This window comes from Phallusia mammillata, chromosome 6, assembly GCF_965637545.1.
Source record: "Phallusia mammillata chromosome 6, kaPhaMamm4.hap1.1, whole genome shotgun sequence".
Lineage (NCBI taxonomy): Eukaryota > Metazoa > Chordata > Ascidiacea > Phlebobranchia > Ascidiidae > Phallusia > Phallusia mammillata.
In genome coordinates, this window is record NC_137257.1 from 16854058 (window position 1) to 16877716 (window position 23659).

The window sequence follows — 23659 nt, forward strand, 5'->3', positions numbered from 1 at the left end:
CCCCAGTTGGGAACCCCTGATCTATAGTGAAATAAAAGGGAAATATTCTACTGCTTTAGGTAAACTGGTTTGTAATGCATGCAAATAAAGCTAAAATTAAATGATGCTGTGCCGACTGACACTTGTTGACCTGTGCCATGAAATAGTTGATTTGGGGTTATTGACAACAAAACTTTACTATTTGACAGTAGCACATCTGAAAAAAATTCACTGCAGTCCCGCAAAGGCGCTTTAAAGACCACAGTTTTGAACGGCGCTCCGTAACCTATGTTGCCTTCCATGCTATTTTTAATGTTATGTATCTCCCCTACCATACGATACAGATTAAAGAAGCAATAGAAACTACACACACAAAAAACACTTTCTTGATTGATAGACACAAGTTTGTGGCGGTAATAAATGCATAGCACAAACATATTATTTGCCCCCAAAAAAACTTTTTGACCGAAAGTTCTTCGTGTGCTAAAAAATAAGTGCTTTAAAACAAAAATAGGTGAAGAAGTGCACCAGAGGCAAATATGTAATTAGAGTAACATTAATCATTTCTTAAAGTTTCTTTAAACCAGAACAAAATGCCATTTCAAAATGACCAATTATCACAAGTAAATTTGCACAATATGAACTTTTTGACAAAAACAATATGCATGATTGCTAGTTACAATTTTACACATTTTTTCTGAGTAAAAATTACACAACAAAGTATTACACAATCATTATCACCCACAGAATAAACAAAATATACAAAACATAACGATTTTGTAACAATATTGTTAGTTATGTGAGTTTGTATGATTGGTGCAGACAGAAAAACAGTGTTAGTAAATCCGAAATGTCATTAGTGTTTATACATTTATAACAGGATGTTTATTTGATGATTCCATGACACAAAATTATCATCGCATAGAATAATTTCATTCAAATGAGAAGAACAGATCATTAATCGCTTTCTCAGGTTTGAGTCCAGCAAGAAGTGTCTGAAGGATGTTATTAGCTGCATCCTCCCAATCTTTACCTAAACACAGGTTACAATAGGACAATGTTTTACCTTTTACAGGGCGACTTTTCAACCTCTATTAATCTATGACGGTGTTTCCCAACTGGGAGAAATTTACTTTTATTTTTACATGTGGTTTGTAAATAGACATGTATGCTTTGGGAATATGACCTGTAAAGTTGATAAAAGACCCAATTTTAAATGATCTTTCCACACTTAGTAAAGTTCAGAATATTTTTTAAAGTGATCCTCAGACTGGGCTGAACAGTCTGGTGATCAGCTATAACTGGTTATGATATCACTATCTATATTGTGACACATGTGGTGCCTGTATTTCTCATTGTTTACACACAATAGCAGACAAGAAGTCTGGTACATTTGGTTTTCGGGCCGATCATGTTTTTTTCCAGACCCACAATATCTAATCACACAAATTTTGAAATTCGAATAAGGGTAGCACACACTTTAGTATACATGTTCATGGCCACATTAACTCGCCTTTGTGGCTGCATGTGACTGCAGGTCCTCAGCGGTTAGCGTATGATCAGTTTTAGATGTAAAAAGATAAACTAAAACATTTGTTAAACATATTCGCTGAATCGATAGTCAACCATTCAAAACTGAATCTCAAAATGGCATTTTCTATTTAATGAACCCAGGCTTTGAAATACAAAAATACATGGTCAAATTTAAGTACTAATAAAAACAGTTATGCATATCTGGAGTTTTGTGAATTAAAAAGGTGACAAGTGGATTTTTAAACCACAAACCTAGTTCAAGTCTAGAGTACAGGCTTGGATAAATGGAATCCATCTTTTTCAGCCAGGTCATTTGGGTTGAGACAATTTTCTGGCGTTGTTTATCCTTGACATCATCATTCTTGCAGTTTAATTCCTATGCACAAATAAAATATTGTTGTAAAAAGTATTTATTTGGACATAACCAGTTTAATTTATGAAAAAAATACCTTCAACACTTTGGCTATCACTGCAACTCTCACCATTTCATACAAGGCATTAAACACATTTGGTCCTAAAAACAAACATTTTTTTCATTTAGTTTTGTCAAACTTCTGCACTAACCTCACCTAATGATGAAGCACCAGCCTCCTTTAAAATCTTCAACAAGGCTTCATTTTTCTTCAAAACTACATTCAATAGAGGAGCATGAGCCCAAGGAAACGAAGATTCCTGCAAAAAAATTGAATGTCATGTGAATACATAAATCATCTACAAATTTCCACATACCTTTTCAATGTAATTGTTGATTGCTTCATAAAGTCTTTCCTTTTGCAAAACTGACTCTGTTGAAAATAATTTAAAACAGTGCTGTTTGAATGAAAATACATAGGTTCAGTAAGCTTAAAAAAACGCTTTTAGGAGAAGACATTAAAAACTGTGAAAAATACCTATAGTTTGTGGTTTGCTTGCAGGTCTTATTCTTTTCAAACACAACACATCCGCCAACTCTTTTTCCTTTTCCTCATATAGCGACAAGTATGTTTTTATAATATCTGCATCATCATCTGTGTTATCTGGCATTTGCATTGACAGGCTATCGAGTCTGGTTGCATGATGGGAAGATCTCCTTGCTATAGTTTTGCCTCCACCAACTCTAACTCTTAACCCTCCAGGCAGTGCATCACGATTTCTGGCAAACAGATTACTTTGTGGGCCTGATTGGGCAGACCTTAGTGATGCTCGGTTTTTTGTTTTGGCAGAATAATGAGCTTGGAGAGCTGTCTCAGTTTTTGTAACAGTTTCTAAACTCTTGCGGTTTGCACTCAGAGAAGGGTGGGATCGGGGAGGAGCTGGTGGCAAATCTCTGGAAAGAGCCTGGGTGCAAAACGTCTGAACCGATTTTAATTTTTGGTATGACTTGATTGTTTCAGACCCGGCCCTTCTTTTGTCAGTTTTAAAAGATCTGGGTGGATCTGCTGTTTTAGGCAAAGTCTTTGGTGGTGATTTTGGTGGTTCTAAAGTTTCAGCCTCGTTGGAGAAATTGGAATCATGTGAACTAAAGCTCTCATCTTCATCACACAAAGGTTCTATCGTTTCTTTAGACAGTTCTGTAGCATCACCTGTGTTTGCTGGCATCTGCATTGAGAAGCTATCGAATCTGGTTGCTTGAAAAGAAGATCTCATTGCTGCAGCTTTGTTTAAATCACCTCCACCAACTCTAAGTGCATCATGTTTTCTAGCTAACAGATTACTTTGTGGGACTAGTCTAGGGGGCAGACATGCTGCTTGTTTTTTTGTTTGGGGAGAAAGCATACAAGCTTTGAAACGTTCAGGAAGTGGTGGGGGTGTTTTTGTGACAGTTTCTAAACTCATGCTCTTTGCATTTAGAGAAGGTGGGGGTGGGGGAGGAGCTGGCGCAAATTCGATTCCTTTGAGTAACGCACTTGCTTTAGATGATCTGGATGCATCTGTTGTGTTAGGCAAAGGCTTGGGTGGTTCTAAACTTTCAGCTTCATCTGACAAACCAAAATCATCTGAACTGAAGGTTTCATCTTCCTCGAACATACAGTCGGTCCATTCCTCATGACTATTTTTTTTGGACAGTGTTCTGGGTGCCATGCACCAAGCTTCCCCAGGGTAGGACCTATCCCTAGAAGTAGCCTTTTGATCTCTAGTGACAGAACCTTTTTGTGCCATTTTCTTACCTGCTGACTGCTGACTCATAAACAAGTCATCATCTCCCAATGCACATATGATATCTGACTCTTCAATTTCAACTTTTTGTGGTTTGATTACAGTGCTTGTACCCATGGTATAACATGGGTTTTCAGCCATCATCAAACGAAGTGAATCGTCCAAACAATCTGCGAAAAGTGCTTGTTCGATATTTGGTCCTATCTTGTATGACATTTTTGGTGGCAAGACAACATCACTACAAAGTTCAACCACATCACCAAGCTGATCGGAAGGTATTCCAGTTTCAGATCTATCAACTGATTCAAGGCTAAAACCTTCACTTTCTGATTCAGACAGCATCATAGCACCAACTGCACCAGAAGAACCATATTGTGCACCAAAATTCAAAGACATTTTATCAGCATTTGCTGCTTGGGAGAAAGTGTTGAAACTCATTACCCTAAGCCTTTCCGGATTTATTGGCTCAGGTATCATAGCAAATTCGCCATCACTTAAATATTCCATCTGATGTGATGATTCCAAAAATAGATCAACAACTTTCAAGATGTCATTTCTGAAAAAAAATTACCCTATTAAATAAATAATAAGTATTGTAACAAATTTATATGAGGTAAGTTATGATGCATAAAATTTTAAACAACATGGGTTTGTTTTAAGAAAAATTACTTATTGCTTTGTCATTTATTGTGGTACAAAACAACACTAGCATGCTGAGACCAAACGGAGCATTTCCTTGAAAAATTTTAATCTATTTTTTTTCGCCCATTAAGAGGTTTCAAAACTACTCATAGACCCAGGTTTGTGTTCATTTGCTTAAGTTTGCCATTAAAACATGTAAAATTTCCACCTTGGGCTAAAACTTTGCCCAGGCTGATATTTTCTTGATTAATATAACAAAACAGTAACAAAAACAGCAGCACCCTAAAACCTGTGCTGTTTACAGCACAAACTGCACAAGCAACTTATTATTTGAAATATGGCAAAACACACAGTTTTGTCCCAAACAAAAAGTCTTGTTTTAGGAATTTTTTAGTCTCACTTTTATATTAATAATTACGGTCTTTTATTAACAAAAACACTACTGCACAAAATATGATGGAAACATATCAGCATTCATTCTTTTAGAAACATAAGTACAAGTGCCAAGTTACTAATATAAAATAAATTTTTCAAGAGCAAATTTACCCTTGGTGTGTCGCTAACTTCTCTTTAAAAATTTGAAGTCCTTCTTCAACTGGTATGTTGGATTGGTCTATTGCTTCAATACCAGATTTTGTAAACTCCAACACTTTTCTGTTGGAGTCTTTGTCACTGCGCAAACCATAGCGACCGGGAAAATCGAAAACTGTGCTCAAAGCATTGGCAACCTCTTCGTCATTTTCTCGCAACGCTTCAGTGATCAATGCCACGAATGATTGGCTGTCAATATCTGAACAAAAAATGATTTTATAAACGAATGGCTAAACCAAGTTGTTCCAAGACTGAAAGAATAGAGGGCCACAATAGAATTTAGTAAGTACCGGGCAGGCTGCAGAAAAGCGAAACTGATTTGTATTGAAGGTCTTTATTTGCTGATCATAGTAAGTAAGATAGTTTTGAGAAACTCATAGCCAGGATGGCAAATTGTCATTTGGGTACCAAGTTGGACTCAATCTTAGCGATTGTAAGCCCCTACACCAGGGGAAACCTTTGTTACTGTGGGGTCAAATAGCCAAAATTGGATCGCGTGCCGCAACTGGGTATAACACAAGGTGATTTTACTTCATTGCTTACCAAATATTCAAACACCTCAGCAGGCCGCACAACCTTCATTCAAGGGTCACATTTGGCCTGCGTACCGCAGGTTGCCCACCCCTGCCATACAACAACGACAAGGTGTCGAGTCCGATCGTAAATCCACCCCTACTACATGGCTACCAACAATAAAGGCAATACCTTCCCCATACTTACGACGCAGAGCATCAGCTATGAAGATGGTACAGAATATTCAAACACTGCCGGAGGATATTCCCCTCACAAAGATTATAAGCCAAGCACCAAAAACATACAGATTAAAATCCAGGCATCCTATCTACAACTTAACGACTGACAAGACTTTTGATATGATTGAAGAATGGAAACAAAATTGGTTTGAAAACATGCCCACAGGAAGAGAGCTAGTAGACGAACCCCCAACTCCACTGCCAGGTTTCGACATAGCACATAGACGTTACTGGGTAGCAGCGAACAATCAAAACTCTGATCAAAACATGCTTCAACGCATCCTATCAGGGGCAATATGAACTGCAATTCACTTGATGACTATATGCAGAACGTGTTCGTGGGCTGCACAAAGGCTACTGACGACCCACTGGCCAGGGGTGGACCTGGCCTAAACAGTGGACTTTTCTTTGACTGGAATTATCAAACAATATTATCATCATGCACTGAAGCATATTAATGCTATGAGGCTCACAAAAGTTTGTGCTTTGCAAATTGTTTGACTTAGCCAATGCATGTTTTCTTAATTTTAAGGATTCTTGTTTTGGGAGGTACAAGAATGAGCATCTAAAATTTGTATCCCTATTTTAGCTGACCATGAAAATTAATTAAATATAATATCTTTAATAGCTTATTTCATAATATCTTTTATTGAAAAATATAAAGACATAATATTTCAACTGTTACATTATTTCTGAAGACAAAACATCAACAATTAAGGGGTGAAGGAAAATACTACAGGTATATCATACTTCAGGGCTGATCCCACTTACAAGTGTATGTTCATCTTAACAGATCAATTGTGGACCTGCCAATACCCTACTATGAAGCTGACATGTACAGCATATGAGGCGGGCTACAAAACTTGTAATTCAACTTTTAGCAGGCTCACCACTCAGCTTGCATAGCTCAGTTAATAGAAAGCATTCCCGGAAAGACTCCTGTTTTGGGTTCAGATCCCACCATAGACTAGTTTTTTCTAGCCTTTGCCTTGTCATATGGGAATGATTGGTGCCTGTCTGATTTGGCATCATGCCTTCAAAAGGGCTGGCCTACTGTGATTTACGTTTATTATGTTCTGTACACTTTGCTTGTGAGTACATTTACCTCAGGCTGTAAATAGCTTTAGAGTTCTGATATTGTTGAGCAAAAAAGAAGTTTCTCACCTGCCAATGACACCTCCATTCCAAGCTTCATCCTAGTTGTTAAAGCAATAAATGAAGCTTTGGTCCTTTCCTTTTTTGTCAAATCCGGGATCATTTCATCAACTTCAGCAAACATTCGTTGGGCTTGGGCCAGGGAACTATAATATGTCACCTCTGCTGCATGAAGTTTTCCATACACTTTCTGCAATGTAACCTGTAAAGTCCAAAAATAGTACATCAAAAATCAAAACAACACAAGATCTTTACAAGCTGTATAGGACAGGTTGCAAAAACAAGCTTGCCAAACAAGGGTGGCTCGCCAAACTCTACATTTTAAATTGCAAAACAACAGTATTTAAGCGGATTTCACCTTAACACATTGTTGTAAAGTGCTAGTGTATTTTTTTACCTTCTAAATATGACTTTACAACAATGCTCTTTAACCATTTTAGTGGCACAAAAAGTAGTTTGTCAATTTGCAGCACCTTCCCAGAAAATAATTTTATGACATGAAATACAAGTAAGATATATAAATAAAAAACATGTATTTTAAACTAACATGCCACAAGTACATATAGTATAAAGTTGACTTCAATAAAACTGTTGATTGAAACGTGTTGCTTGGATCAACCATTTCTGCATTTGTCTCAGAATTCAGCAAGGCTGGGTTTGTTACCTCACAATTATTCAATGGTGTCACCAAGCTTAACAAGATTGTACGGTGTTACTGTTCAGAACAATGATATTATGAATAATTCCTGTTTAAATTGTTTCAATGAACATCAAGGAATTCCTGTGAGTGTTTAGCGGATGACCAGTTAAAGAGCACTGTGCAAAAGTTTTCAAGTGCATTGTTGTGATTGGAATTTTACAAAACCTTTGATTAAACATAAAATGCCCCGCTTGATATCATTTAAATATATTTATGCCATTATTTGAGAAACAGTCACAAACTGTTTTGTTTTATACCATAAGCTTTTGTGATCTTCAATCTTGTTTTCTTAGTTTTTCAAGAAACACTTATACTGGGACTACATGTATTTTCTGTCATCTAGTTCGACAAAATCTAAGAGGTGGACAATAAACCTCTACAGTGAACTGCTTACATTTACAGTCACCAATTGGACAATCCTCAATGCAAAAACACATTACAAACAAAGTTTTTGCACTTACAGTATCTTCTTCTACTTCTTCTCCAATCCAGGGCAAGTTAGGCAATTGATCAGTTTCCGATTCCAACACGAGATTCTGGATGCTAGGACCTTTGCCTGTCACAAGTTTTTCATCCTGTAAATAGGCCAATTGGTAAATCTGAGTTGAGTTCTCAAGGAATACCATTGTGACATCCTAGTGATCAAGTGTGTAGAAAGCAACTAGAGCAATGGTTCTCAACTCGTTTCAGGCCATGGACCACCAGTTCAATTAAATGAATTATGAACCAGTCCATTGTGAAGTCAGGATATATTAGAATCCACAACAAGCATATGGGCTTGAAACATATTCCTCCGATATAGAATTTCGGGAAGTGATATCAAACAATTGACAACAAACAATGTCCAATAAGCTTTTTTGGATAAGCGGACTTTTCAATAACTAGAAGGGTGGCTTAGCACATATTGCCCTTGCATATACACTATAACCTATTTTAAAACATAAATATATTTCCTTTGCTTATTTTGTATTGGGTCCCATATTAGCCATCGTCTTTTATAACTTTAGTCGTTTCTGCAGGCAAAAACTTATGGGTCCCCACACATGCAAAGTTGAAAATAATGCAATTCAAGAGATAACCATGAGAAAGTCGGGTGTTGTAAGGTAAAACACAGCGATCGGCACTGGGCTTAAATAATAATACTATGTAGAATACAAACTATAAAATTAGATTCACCCCAGATATTGTTTGAAGTATGTCCTATTTAACGTTTTAAAAAACTGACCCATTTTAGGGGGCTAGTAGGGCAACTAATTAGGTTCGACACACAAACTAAAAAATATATAAAAACCACAATGACTCAATCAATAGTACTGCAAAATTTCAGCCCAATCCGCCAAAGTTTAAAATTTCGACCACTAGAGGTGTTTTGAGCAACAACCATTAATGTTTCTGACTTCATAGGGCTGAACAAGCCCCTAACTGCCATGGCGCAAAAACGTCCACCAAGCAACCCACCAACGAGCAACATACAACTGGTTGCCCTAGTAACACTATTGCTCCAAAGAAATCTTTCGTTTGTGGTGCCCAGTAACATACAAATATGTTTTACACTTTAGGGGCTTGTGGGGTAAATGTTAGGACTACAGGGTTGAACACAACAATCGACACCTATAAATGGCATACTATACAAGAAATCCAAATTTTAGCCAATTCTGACACTGTTCAAAAACTCACCCATTTTAGGGGGCTAGCGGGGTAAATACTGGGGTTATCAACAAAAACAAAGTGGGATGCACATCTACATAACTATATCTACCATCTGTGTAAATTTCAGCCAAATCCATCAAACATTTGATGGAAAAACGAGTCGGACAAACTTTGGGAAGAAAAAACACAAAAAAAACAAAAACAATTAGAGTAAAATCAATATGTGCCCCCTTCAGGGAAGGGGACCCATAATAAGTTTATCACCAAATATACTGTAAGAAATAAGACTCAAAAATGCTCTCTACACATTAACCAAAAACAATTACTACATGCATGGTTACAGGTTTACAAAGCACGTTTAGTACAAATGACAAACACAGAAGTTATATCTAACCTCTTCCCTTTCTTCCACAGCAACAAAACTTGTATACTGTGACACAATCGAATGTTGAATGCTGAGTTCCACGATGTGAGGACGACGCAGTTTTTTCAAATCATCTCGCTTCAAGGGGTCAACTTCATGCATACCTTCCTCATAATCGTTTATCATTGCTCGTGTGGCAAGCTGGTGGATTGTCTAAACAAAAAAAAAATTATAACAGCACCAAAGCTAAGTACGTTAAGCCTATTGAATTCCCAATATCGAGTCAAGTCGGTCTCCCAAGCATTCTGATATGACAAGGCCAACAATCAAATTTAGATTAATAGCTAACATCTGTGTATATTTGAATAAATTTGTGAACCGCACTCATTCGGGTCAAACTTTAGGAGAATCAAATTTGGATTAATAACTAACATCTGTTAAAAGCACTCTTTCTTGACCAAACCAACGTTAGAAAAATAAATAAATAAAAATATGGACAAACCAATATGTGCCATAATAAAAAAAGACTGAGACAGGATGAAAACCCAAAAACTATTAAACATAAGAAAATATATGTAGAAGACAACAAAACAGGTAGATCTTATTTGTGTTTGGCAACAATCGAACAAATAACAAATTAAATTTTGAACACACCTTGCCAGTTGTAATACTCAGAGCTGATGTCGAAACCACAGTAGAAATTTCTTTTCCACAAACTTTGGCAAAGAGCTGAGCAGTGGTACAGTGGGGAACCATTCCATAAACAACCAGTCTTGATGAGTTGTATAAAGTAGAAATATGCTCTGGAGCTTGGATCGGCAAAGTTAAATCTTCTGATTGTGTTGAGTCATCTTTGTCTGCATATTTTTCCCATTTAATGTGGATGTCTGTGAGCACTGGTTGACTTGCTTTGTTCAGTTGGCTTTCAACCTAAACAAACAAAACATATACCGGTCTGTAATTGTATTGTTCTTCAAACATTTTTTTTTCTTTTTGCACAGATGTGTCACTTTTTTGTAGCACAAGCTTGAAAGATATGAGCAACAACTAAGTTTTGACCTAACTTATAAAAGAATTTGTATGTTATATTCTCGGTAAAACTATACAGGAATCAATAAAAAACATATAATAACTGACACCAGAAATATGGGTGATCTGTGATAAAATCTGATCTACTTTGGGGGAAAGCTTTAGTAGATTTAGAACCTAAGTCTAGATTTTAAAAACTTTCATTCTGCTAAAACATGCATTTTTGTGAAAAGTTTGCATATGTATATCAATGAGATCAATGTGAAAAAATGTCAAACCTTTGGTATCCACTTGGACTTCAGTTTTGAACTAAAATGTTCATGAAATCCATTTGATGCTGTTGCAATGCTTTTCATAAAGTACTGATCGGCTGAAGATCTGCATTAAACACAAAAACCGATTAAATGTGAAGATAGACAGAAAATTTAGGCAAATTAAATAAGCCTGAAAACAGTTTAACTGAAATTCACCAATTGTACATCATTGTGTTGGCAGCCTATTTTTTCTATTATAATTTTAGTTTTTCTTTATTTTTTTCCTAATCAACTTCCTACCCAAAACTGAATGTAAAGATCCTGGTGGTATTTCCTTGCGTCGAATCACCCGCCAAACTTCGTGCAACTTGAAGTGTTTTACTTTTTTCGTCAAGGTGGCCATCAGAGAGAAGAAATATATTGGTGAGCGAGTTTTCTTCACTAAATTTCTTCACAGCGTCAAAGTGAGCAAGAGGTCTCCAAGCATCACTTGAACCATACCGGGCTTCACACAACTACAAAATAAGCAACCAATATTATTTATTTTATTTTATTTAGGTTAGCAGTAACATGACAGGAAAATCTTATTGATGCCTCTTGTACACAATGTTAGACAAACATAGTTTGCTCCCCAAAATAAAAAATATGTTTTCACTTTTTTTAAATTACATATGATAGATAATAGGGATGGGCTGAGCCAAACAAAAACCCAAGTGCTCGGTACTGAGCATTGCTGGTTTTGATGCTTGGTGTTTAACCAAACAGCACATTTGCAGTATTGGTCTATCCCTAATAGATAGCATGTAAATGCCTACAAAAGCTTGCAAACAACTAGAAAAGTGGCTTTCTGATATACTTCCATTTTATATATTCTATGTCATATTTACCAATTTACTATACACATCATTTGATCTACATATATGATTGTTTTTGCAAGCAAAAACGAATGGGTCCCCACATGCATGTTTATGCGGGTTTACGGTAAACAAATGTTGCGGTTATTTTTAGATTCTCGAGGACAAATTTTTCACTAAGCATTAACTCAACTTAAAAGTTTTTGTCCGTATTCTTTTTGCATCATTATTATCATATAATTACAAAAAAAAACAGAAAAAAAAAACGGGAAGAATACTTTCAATTCAATCTTTTGCTTTGACCTTGATATTGTCGTTTAAGGTCAGTTTTTAAACACAAATTTTCCTAGAAAGCCTTAACTGTTGTATTAGACACTATAAATTGAAAAGTCGTTTGCTACAAAGGTATACATAACAACTTGTTTTTCACTTAACTTCGTTTCGCAAAAACGACCATTTAATGACCTTTTGACATCGTTTTTAACAGCATACAGTCCTTAGTGTTCAACAATACCGTTTTGCCTAATTTATACATGACTTAAGTATTGATTCTTGAATTGATTTGTCAAAAATAAAAAAGCTACGGTATGATGAAAAATTCTTAATTGTGTTGTAATGCCTACAAGTTAACCTTTAGTGACCCGTGGTTATGCGGCGGCCAAGCTGACAACGAGAATTTAAAGACCATTTATCGCGGCTTTCGAAAAATTTAAGTTTATTTTTTCACCTTTATGTTGATCAACAACGTTTTGCCTGACACAAACGAAACCGAAGCACGTTTTTCGAGTTGAAATTACGTCTTAGGTGTGAAACTTTCGCTAAAACTGAAAATGCGCGTGATAACTTTATAAAACGACACAGCATAGCTGCACAAAAAACAGCTGAGTTCTAATCACCCAAACGACTGTCTCGTAAAACGTCTGTCCGGACGTCAAGCTGAGCACTCCCACTGTGCCGCCCTAATCGTAAACCAGTGAATTACTCCCTTGGGACTTATATCTGACTGATAGTGTACACATATTATGGGCTGTAAAGGTAACTGGCAAAATTTTAAATACTAAACAAGTACTCTGGTCAAACAATTGGTAAAATTTTCAAAAATTTCGGCTTGTATTTCTGGCCTAAAACTAAAACCGATTATTTCGGGGTTTAAAGAGTGGAAAATGGATAAATCCAATAAGTTTCAAAAATTTCGTTTCAAAATTCAAAATTCTTTGGCATACCTTACATTGAACCAACCAACAAAGCATGAAACTCCCTGATTATGTACTTTAGTCAGTACAACCGTTTTCAAAAAAAAATGTTTTGGGGGCCTGTGGGTGAACCACTAGGTCATTTGGGGTCAAACTTCAGAAGAATTCAATTTGGATCCATAACTATTATATGTCCAAATTTGAATAAATTTGAATCACTCTTTCTTGACCAAACGCGTTTAACAAACCAGGGTAAGACAGAAACGAATATTGTGGGGTTTAGAGGTGAAAATGGGTAAATCATTTTTTAAGGTACAAAATTCTTTAAAATACCTTACATTGCACCATACAACAAAGCATGGATCTCCTAGCTCATGCACTTTAGTCATAACAACCGTCTTTAAAAAAATACGTTTTGGGGGCCTTTGGGTGAACCGTTGGGTCATTCGGGGTCAAACTTCAGGGGGATCAAATTTGGATGAATAACTAACATCTGTCCAAATTTGAATAAATTTGAAGCACTCTTTCTTGACCAAACGCGTATAACAAACCAGCGTTAGACAGAAAAAAGAAAAAAAAATACGGACAAAAACAATATGTGTCCCCTTCAGGGAAGGGGACCCATAATTAGTCAAGAAAAGTTGATTACCATGATAAAATCTTCAGCCTTGCTTCTTACAGAGTTTTCACATAGTGGTTGTTCTTTGACAAAAAGTTCTTCATAATGTGATGCAAACTTTATTATGTTGATGTGGCATTTGATGGAAAGGTTTTTTAGAATCAAAAGTGCTACCTACAATAAAAATTAATTTACAGTTTACACTTTTCTGCTTTTTAAGTTTATTCAGTTTTGTGGTTTTTAAATTATATACAGCATCTAGATACCAAAAACGATTTGAGTAGTTTTTATTGTTTAATTTCTAAAAGTTGTAGTGTTTATTTGTTGCAAAACAAGAGACACAAATATCACATAAATTACAAATATCTTTCAATTATTTTTTACACCCATGACCAAATTATATAGATTAAAAATCTGTAGAAAGCAATTGTTCTTACCTTTTTCAAGCTTTTTTCAGAGCCCCCTGTAGTAATTGAATTAGAAATATCAATCACAATGATAGCTTTATAAGCCAAAACCGGAGCAGCCTCAAATTCCGGGTAAAATGCAAGCATTGAAGCCTAAAAAAGTGTGCATTTAAGTAACTATCAAAGATATAAAGCAATAAACATTTCATAGTTTGAGGACCAGTTGAGTGGCATAACTCCAACTCAACAGAACTCAATTTACAAGAAAATCAACAAAAATGTTTCAATAGATGTAAGTCCCTCGACGTTCAATTGCAGTATTTTGGGTCGAAAAGTGGCAAGCGGAGTGCTGCCAACTTTCCTTACAGACTGCTTCTGAACGCCTGCGCGAGAGGGTGCGCGTGTAGTGCAGGTTTGGTTTCGCCTTTGGTATCTATCCATCAGCTATTTATGGTGACGCCATGTGAAGGTACCTCTTGTCACCAATAGATGTAATAGATGTAATTGTTTGTGATGGACTTTCCAAAATTCAAGGATGTATTTATCAAAAGTTGACAAAATAAGTTTGAGCCCCTACTTTTATACCCAAAATATGAAAACAAACACTCTAAGACAGAAAAATGACAATCACAATATGTGTACAGTTTTGATGCTGGAAAATAATTTACGAGTAAAAATAAGCAAAAGCAACCTATTTCATGCATCCCCTGAACTTTGATTTTTTTATTTTTTGCAAAATTTTAAACCTATCAGAGACCATTTTTGTTTTTTTACCTGACTACAAAGGTCGGGATGTCTCTCAGACCACATTCTTGGAACATGAATTTCAGCCAATCCAATTAAAAGTCGAAAACCATCCTTGCTAAGACTTTCCTTGTTCACCAAACAAACAGTTGCCTTGCTTCTTGTGATCTTTGCACAAACATTGTAATGTTTTAGTACAGGGGCGTGCAACATTCGGCTCGCGGGCCACAGTCCAGGCCCGTCAAGCTATTTAGTGTGGCCCCCACCAACACACTGATTACGATAAAAAATGCAATTCGTTTGAGAATTTAGCAAAATTTTCCACTAGTTTTTGGTAAATCTCCTAAGTTGCTATACTATACATAACAAATATATTAAGCTAAATCAACGTTTTCCAACAGGTGGATCATACAGCAGTTGCAGCAAGTAGCCTACTTCACCAAATGTGACATAATAATTCCATTTGTCGAGTAAACAATTATTTTGTTGCGAAAGCCAGGGTTGCGCTGAAACTCTGTATGTGAGGTCCGAAATTGGTTATACGGCCCACCGACGAAAAATGTTGCACACCCCTGTTTTAGTATAAGCCTGTTTATTCTGTCACAAATTTGCATTAAATATTCTTTGCATGGAAAACATTGTAATATTTCTTTAGATACATATGATTGTGGGCTGGTGCTTCAACTCAAAATGTTTTCTTAAGCACACATTAGCATTCTTGGGGTAGGGCGGTGGGCTTTGGGAGTTACCTCACAAAAATCACAAAAAAATGAAAAATCGCAAAAAAAAACGACATTTCTAGTTCACAACTTGTATGGTACATCTACATAACAATATCTACAATCTGTGAAAGTTTCATTTAAATCAACGATTTCAGGGCAAAAGTGCACGGACAAACTTCACCGTTGAAAAAAACAACAGAGTGAAATCAAGATGCGTCCCTTTCAGGAAAGGGGACCCATAACAAGTTAAAAGAGATATATTACTTGTGGTAATTTAATAAAATTCAAAGAACTTTATCTTGACCAAAGGTATGAACACTCCACTAATTGGATGTCGGATTAACTGGAGTCACCATGATCCATAAAAGAAATGTTCCATATATACCTTGTATTTGATTTTATTGGTAGGACACTCGAGACGTTTAATGTCAAACGGCATTTCCACCGAAACCATTAGAGAGAAATTGCTGCAACAGAAACCAGATAATGTTAAACATTTATAACTTCTTATGAATGTTTATTATTTAAAATCACTCAAGTTTCACAAAAAAACATGTGAATAACAATTTCTTTCAAAACTATTAACTATTAGATCGTATGTGTTATGATCAAATCATAACACATGTTCAAAACTATTAGATCGAATCATATGAGACGTGAACGAGCTTTCTATTTTGTGCCGTTTTTCTTTTCTTACACTTTTTGTGAAATTTGCTAGTATTTGGCAGATTGAAACAAAAAGTTTTGCAAAAACAGAATTTGAACTAATAAGACATACACATGAAAACAATGACAAAAAATGCAGTCTCTGTAAATTGCATGTAGCTTATGGCTATTTTTTTAATTGGCTAAACAATAAGTTGCCAAATATAGCTACAATAATCAGGGTGTTTTAAATGAGCCTACTGTTTTTTTAGTTTTAAGCAAGTTGGAATATATGTTACCGCGTTGCAAAGTCAAAAACTACTGTTGATCTGTCACAATACGCCAGGCCCGTTGAAGGCACCATGACGAATTAGCCAGTCGCCTAGCATTTACCACCATATGGCAAGACATAAGCTAGAAATTTATGAGTGTGTCATGATCGCTGGTCTGCCTAGATGCTTCAGGACTGATCCCAGTTATGAATTTATGTTCATCTTAACTGATACTGGTCAATCTGGTGATTCCTTACTGCAAAGCTGACATGTGCAGCATCTGAGGCAAGCAACGGCACCTGTAATTGAACTTTCGGCAGATTCGCCACTGAGCCTGCTTAGCTCAGTTGGTAGAGCGCGACTTCCAGAAAGACTCCTGTTGTGGGTTCGAATCCCACCGCATATGGTGGTAAATGCTTCGTGAATGGCTGTTTCGGTATGGCGCCGTGAATGGGCCAGGCGCACTGTGCTTTATATATTAGTGTGTCGTGATTACTGGTCTGCATAGACGCTTGATCCCAGTTAGGAATTTATGTTTATCTTAGCTTGTGTTGGTCTGTAATGCATGTGTTCAAAAACAGTAGAACAATACTTTGGCTTATCTAAAGTAATTTAGCAAAACACAAGATTTACATACCACAATTTTCCAGAGTCGGCAGTAACTCTATCCATTTGTGTTTGTGTAATTGGGCCAGAAACAAGAACATTATTTTTAACAGATGGTGCTAGAGAGCTTGGAAGATGAAACTCGATGAAATCAGTAAGGTCTTCATGTTTGATCATAACTGGTAGCTCAGTGACATAAGTAATTTTGATGACAACTCGTGCTGAAGGTGGTAAATTTCCAACACTTACGGTGAATACTTCCTGAAAAGTAAATTTGATGAATACTAACTCAAATATTGTTTACCACTTTACATAGTTTTTTTTGTGAAAAAAATTTGTGCAATAATAAATTAAAGGTTGCTAACCATAAAACAGTTCTCCCAAACAACTTCATGTAATTTGAGACTCTAATTAAAAACACTGCTAAACAAACCAAACACATCCCGCCAGCAACATTGAAGGAGTTGTACTGAATTAGCTGGTCATCCAACATTCCCATATGTCAAGGCATACACAAGAAAAATTGTGATTGCTGATCCCGTTATGGAGTTATGTTCCCTAAACATTGTTACCAGAAAACCTAAAAAAATGATACTTACTGGTTGCTCTTCATCCATTAAATAAGCCCCATGACCTTGTGATATTGCTTGCTTGTATTCACGATGTGCAGCCTCTTTTTCTTTTACCTTCAAAATGATGCTTATTATCACATGCAGGGTAAAGGATAGGAATACCAAATTATACATGAGGAATCAGAATTTGTTTTAAACTGCAGTTGTATTGAAGCAAACACTGATATCGCTATAACTTAATGTCTGATTATGTAGAAATGAGAAATTAAAAATTCATTTCTTGAGATTTTTTTTTAAGCAACATTTTAAAATAAATAAACAAAGAATGCTTCAGAATCTAGATGAAAACGAAAATAAATGTACTAAGGTTGATGCAATAACATTTTGCTTTTAAAATAGGACATGATTCCTCCCAAAAAAATTTTCATTCATTTTGAAAAAAGACTAGATTTTTTTCGAGATTTCTTGCTGAGAAATTCCCGTGAAGGAACTCTAATTCATACCTTCCCAACCACATGTTTGTCATTGATAAAAGCTTCAAATCCACAAACAGCAGCAGATCCAGAAAGTGGAAAAACATACTTGGCTTCCAATGGTTTGTTCGACTCATTGACATAGGATTGAAACACAACCACCTAAAAAAAAAATGGTGGCTTTCTAATACACTTCCATTATATATATTCTATATCCTATTTACCAATTTACTATACACATCATTTGATCTACACATATGATTGTTTTTACAAGCAAAAACAAATTAGTTCCTACACACATGTTCGTGCGGATTTAGGGTAAACAAATGTTCCGGTTATTTTTAAATTCTTAAGGAAATATTTTCAGAAAGCATTACTCCAAAAAGTTTTGTCCATTTATCGTGACTTTCGAAAAAGGTAATTTTACTTTTCACATTTATGTTGATCAAAAACGTTTTGCCAGACATAAAGGAAACAGAAGCATGTTTATCGAGTTAAAATTATGTCTTAGGTGTGAAACCTGTGGGTGAAATGCTGGGTATAGTTTCAGGCAGAACTTTTGTCGTTTAACATTGTTCATTTACCAGGTGGTACACAACTGGTATAGCTTAAGAACCACTGATAGAAATAAACCAATAATGAGTGTACTGGAATTGCCAATGTTTTGTTTTATTTTAGACAATGAAATGCTAACTGCTTTGAATGCATCTAAATTCTGCTTAATGATTGAAAATTCGTTTATACCTTTGCCACCATGTCAATAATACTTCCACGAATATGGACTTGTTGTAATGGAACTTGTTTGTCTTTTCCCGTTTCCTTGACAATTAGTCCAGGTTCCACTTTGTCATTTGGGTTACTTTTGTTTTCAATGTCATCCACTGACACCTACAACAATTTGACATGAAGTTGACCAACACACAAAACAATGTCAGTATTTTCCTCAATTTAACTTGGCAAAAACTAACACTTCTTTTTGTTACCCCAGAAAGATTTGAAACTAACAACAAACATGTTTACTTTGAATGCTTTAAAATTAAAAGTATTCCTATTGCAACAAAAGATTATGAACTTTTTCGACAATGGCATCTCGGAATACCTTTGAGGGTTTCTTTTTCTTGAGGTCAGGCTGGTCTGAAATCTGCCGAATGTGTGCAATTTTGCAAGGTTGTACTTTTTCCTCATCTAGTACAAATTCAACAAGATATCTGTGCAAAAAATAAAAAAGTTAATTAGTAACATTTGTTAATGCTTCTGACATCATAAGGCTGTTAATACCCCTCTGACCGACATGTGCAAAAACCTCCACCAAGGAATCCACAAATCCACAAGAACCATATGTTATGTTGCCTTTATTATACTATTCCACCACAGAAATCTTTAGTTTGTGGTGCACAGCAACATACAAAATAGTTTTACATTTTGGGGTCTAGCGAGGTAAATACTGGGGTTATTAAGTCATATCAAGCAGATGGCACATCTACATCACTATATTTACCATCTGTGAAAGTTTCATCCCAATCCAGATCCCAAAGAGTGAAATCAAGATGTGTCCCATTCAGAGAAGTGGACCCATAAATATTATTTTCAGTGGACGATATGTTTTAGCATCTTTAAAAGTTTAAGCATGCCAAGTTGTACCTGAGTCTTTGCTGATTTTTGTTATAGATGACATATTCATTGGCTTCAAACATTGAGGTACTGTCTTCATCTCGACCAACTCCTCGAACACTGTCATAACCCTCCGGTGGACAAGTAAGATCTGGTTGCTGTTGGTTGAAGTCATAACAATTGCCCAAGCAAACTTCATTTACCAAAATAAATCTTGTGCCCTTAAAATCATTTGGCTTGGAGTACTGCACAGTTGTCCTGGGAAAAAAATTTGAAAAATGAACAGTTAATGATATGATTAACAAGACATGGATATTTTAGGCTGTAAACATTGTGGTCCAAGTTTCACCAAAGCCAATTTTAATGTGACCCTTTACAGTAGGGCAGGGGTGGCCAACCGGTCAAAGCCTAAGAGCCATATATTTTATTGTGTTACCACAAAGAGCCACATTATACACATAAGCACATTTGTTAAATGGCTCGTCCCTTCCTCACACACAGCGACCTGTGCTTAGCCAGATCTATTCTAAATGTCGCACACCAACATAATAATGACACGAAAAATTTCATTTCGACGTCATTAATGCATTCACCACCAACAATCGCTCAATTCAAACCCAAGACAAACTGCCGATAAAATATAACGTTCGTCATAACCCGAAAAAACAACGGATTGAAGCATTATTTACTTTGGAACACATTTGTTGCAAATATTGCTGTTGCTTTGTGTTTCATTCGCATTACACGCAACAATGAGCAACCATTCATTGTTTACAATTGAATATATGTCATCATAATCAAGCCATTTGCCACATAAAGTTGCAGTTTTAAGGCAATGTTTGTGGCTATACCGATAATAAGTTTGTTCAAAAGCAAAATTGTTAAAGCTTTACTTTAAATTTAACGATTTTTGTACCAGATCGCCACATACTAACCCAAATATACACAATGGCGCCAAACTTCGACAACAACTTAAAGAGCCGCATGCGGCTCGCGAACCGCGGGTTGGCCACCCCTGCAGTAGGGCTTTATAAAATGTGGGCCTTTATGCCTTATTTGTCAGTCACAATAAATGCTATACATGTGAAAATTTATTGTTTAAACATAACTGTCGTGTATAGGCTATACCCATCAAGAAAAAACAGAAAATTCTTTTTTTTAAATGGCGCCGCAAAGCAAGAAAGTTTGAGTACTACTGTTTTATAGGAGCCTAGCAGGGTAACTGTTTCAGCTCTATGCTTAATTGAGTCCAAAAAGGACAACTCAAAAAGGGATGGTAGACAATTTTTTTATGAATTTTCTTGTTTGCCACACCCATTTTAACCAACTGCATGCTTGGTATTGTAATAGGTTCATTTTGTATATCCTTTTTTAACTCAAAGCTTATCATTTGCTTCAGAACAATAAATAACCTGAAAAATGCCAAATAAACAACATGAAGTTTCTGTCCAAGTAACTACATCAAAACCGCAATGTTCTATAAATTACATATAATTATCCAACTTGGCCATTATTGCCTTATTTGACCATTATATAACAATTGAACAATTGGTTATCAACAGTGTTTGGTAATGCAACTAGGGCTTTGCAGTCATGACATTTCAAAACAACCCAAGAAATGAAGCGAGATCACAAAATACCATTTTTTCTTAAAAGAAACATGGACTTTTACTGACTATATCTATGAGCTAAAGATGTTTTAGCCACTATTGTGCATGAACAAGACAGGGTAAATACTAATAGGCAGTTAGCTATATATTAAGGTTTCCAGCCTTGTTACGTTAGAATTCAAATGTTATTTGGAAAAACTATCCATAGCAAATGAGGATAGGTTATGGCAGTAAACTTAAGTTTATAACATACTTCACATCATCCGAAAAATATATTCCAGTTCCCAGCAATCCACAATCTGTTCTATCAACTCCATGTTCACCAACCACCACTAGAGGGGGCAGCATTCCTCTGGATAAAATACCAAAGAAATTCTGCAGAACAACATACAATACTTAGTGATTTGGTTTTTTTCAATAATGTTTGTCCTCTTTTTACCTCTGGTTTGGATGCATGAAGTAGTAGTTTTTTATTTGGAATTGAATGTGTAAAGTCTGTAAACTCAATATCACGATACAATCCAAAAATGTTGACAACCTTTAAACCATTTGCACTAAGACAAAATAGGCATTTGTTTGAAAAAATTGCATTGAAAAATAAAAATCACAAACTGAGAAACAAAAATTTTTTACTTTTTTTTAAAATACTGTATATCATGAAATGTTTCATTCAGAAACAGTAGGTATAATTCAGGGGATAATATTTAATCAATTTAAGCCCAGATTTGGGTTACCTAATCATTGACTAACACACCCTTGCAGCCACAAAATCATGACCAGATTTCATTAAACTTTTATAAACAAACAATCTTTTTAACACCCACAAAAACCTAATAACAAAATGACTTTTAATGTGGATTGGGAAATATGTTAATACAACTGTTTTTTCTCCATCTTAACAAAAAGTTGTAATATTCAACAAGTTTTACAAAAATTAGAAAAGCTGAATGACGAAGTAGAAGGGTAGTTTAGCACATATTGCCATTGCATATACACTGTGGCCAATTTCTTAACACATATAATATATCCTTCACTTATTTCGTAATGGTTCCCAAATCAGCCACTGTATTTGATACCCATTTCATAAAATAACTATAATAAAGTTTGGTTCTATGAGTTTAAACAAGGCAAAAAAGTCTGTAAAAATAATCATGCCGCATGAGGCACAAACTACACAAGTTGCACTATATTCGGCAAGTGTTTTCAAAATTTACCTATTTTAGAAGTTAGCCAACACATCGCAATGACATATTCTACAAACTGTTCAAATTTTATGAAATTCAGACATTGTTTAAAAAGTTAACCCTTTTAGGGGTAATGGGGAAAGGTGGGGCTTATAGAGTAAAACATATCAACGGATGATGTATTCTATAAACTGTCTTAAGTTTCATATAGTTCTGACATTGTAAAGTTCACCCATTTTAGGAGGCTAGTGGGGTAAATATTGGGGCTAAAGGGTGAAACACAATAATCAACACCTATAAATGACAAAATAAACAAATTGTCCCAATTTCATTTAAGTCTGGCATTGTTTCAAAATTTCACCCATTTTGCGGGGCTAGTGGAATAAATATTGGGGCTACAGGATAAAACACAACTATAGACAGTTTATTATGGCAAAATGAACAAACTGTTTAAATTTCTTTCAATTCCGACATTGTTTAAAAATTGACTCGGGGGAGGTTCGTTGGGTGCACACACCCCCAAGGGGTGCGGGGCTGCTGAATCATTAAGGTTGATTAGGTCTATTCTATATAAATACCAAAACCATGGGAGGTGCGAAAATAGGTTGGTGATTCGAAAGAGGTGAAAAAAAGGTTAAGAACCACTGGTCTTCAGGGTGAAACACAACTATCGACAGCTTACTATGGCAAAATGAACAAACTGTCCAAATTTCATCCAATTGGACATTGTTTAAAAAATTCACCCATTTTAGGGGGCTAGTGGGGTAAATATTGGGGCTAGAGGGTGAAACACAAATATCAACAGTTTATTATGGCAAATTGATTTTACTGTCCAAATTTCATCCAAATCTGACACTTTTCCTTTCAGGGAAGAGGATCCATAATAAACTTTTAATGTAGCACTGGATTTAGGAATATGTAAACAAATTCACTTACCTCTCAGTACCACTGCTCTCCAATCCCATCAATTTGGCAACTGAAATGTATTCGGAATCATCTGGCGGTAACCAGGTGATTGAGCAGCGCATTCCTTGCTGCATTAGCCTGCTTTCAGTGGCACCAACCACATCACTACCGAAGCTGTCAAAACTATCTGTATCTGAATCAGCAGAGCTTGAGCTTCCACTACTGCTTGAACTGTATGAAGTGTCTGCACTGTATGAGCTATCACTATCAGAGTTGGACCAATAACGAGCAGAGTCCTTCAAACTTGCTGCTTCAGCGAAAATCTTAAAGTCTTGAAGAACCTGCAAGTGAAAAAAAAATATGAGCTTGTATTGATCATGTGTCAAAATCTACCATTGCTCTTTTCTTTGTTTTATAGTTGAATAGTTGAACTTAAAATTGTATTCAAACTAGAAA

General features: G+C 35.8%; 1 protein-coding gene across 3 annotated transcripts in view; it reads right to left on the reverse strand.

Moving 5' to 3' along the window:
* Window positions 1-343: 343 nt before the first annotated feature.
* Window positions 344-23659, reverse strand: part of LOC145233633 (protein mono-ADP-ribosyltransferase PARP4-like) — a 30039-nt gene continuing 6723 nt past the window's right edge. For 2 of the 3 annotated variants that reach the window (XM_080098402.1, XM_080098401.1), the window contains exons 8-33: window positions 23234-23544; window positions 21553-21667; window positions 21367-21488; window positions 19534-19761; window positions 18992-19100; window positions 18637-18780; window positions 17923-18054; window positions 17447-17533; window positions 16879-17108; window positions 15710-15791; window positions 14633-14770; window positions 13889-14011; window positions 13482-13625; window positions 11086-11300; window positions 10810-10909; window positions 10157-10432; window positions 9533-9715; window positions 7950-8063; window positions 6798-6990; window positions 4837-5080; window positions 2403-4204; window positions 2242-2297; window positions 2082-2184; window positions 1962-2026; window positions 1765-1888; window positions 344-1012 (exon numbers count right to left, since the gene is read on the reverse strand). In XM_080098402.1, coding sequence (XP_079954528.1) covers window positions 912-1012; window positions 1765-1888; window positions 1962-2026; window positions 2082-2184; window positions 2242-2297; window positions 2403-4204; window positions 4837-5080; window positions 6798-6990; window positions 7950-8063; window positions 9533-9715; window positions 10157-10432; window positions 10810-10909; window positions 11086-11300; window positions 13482-13625; window positions 13889-14011; window positions 14633-14770; window positions 15710-15791; window positions 16879-17108; window positions 17447-17533; window positions 17923-18054; window positions 18637-18780; window positions 18992-19100; window positions 19534-19761; window positions 21367-21488; window positions 21553-21667; window positions 23234-23544 — 5541 coding nt within the window. In that variant the 3' untranslated portion in view covers window positions 344-911. Of the gene's footprint in view, window positions 1013-1764; window positions 1889-1961; window positions 2027-2076; window positions 2185-2241; window positions 2298-2402; window positions 4205-4836; window positions 5081-6797; window positions 6991-7949; window positions 8064-9532; window positions 9716-10156; window positions 10433-10809; window positions 10910-11085; window positions 11301-13481; window positions 13626-13888; window positions 14012-14632; window positions 14771-15709; window positions 15792-16878; window positions 17109-17446; window positions 17534-17922; window positions 18055-18636; window positions 18781-18991; window positions 19101-19533; window positions 19762-21366; window positions 21489-21552; window positions 21668-23233; window positions 23545-23659 lie in introns of all 3 variants that reach the window. The other variant, XM_080098403.1, reaches the window with a different exon arrangement.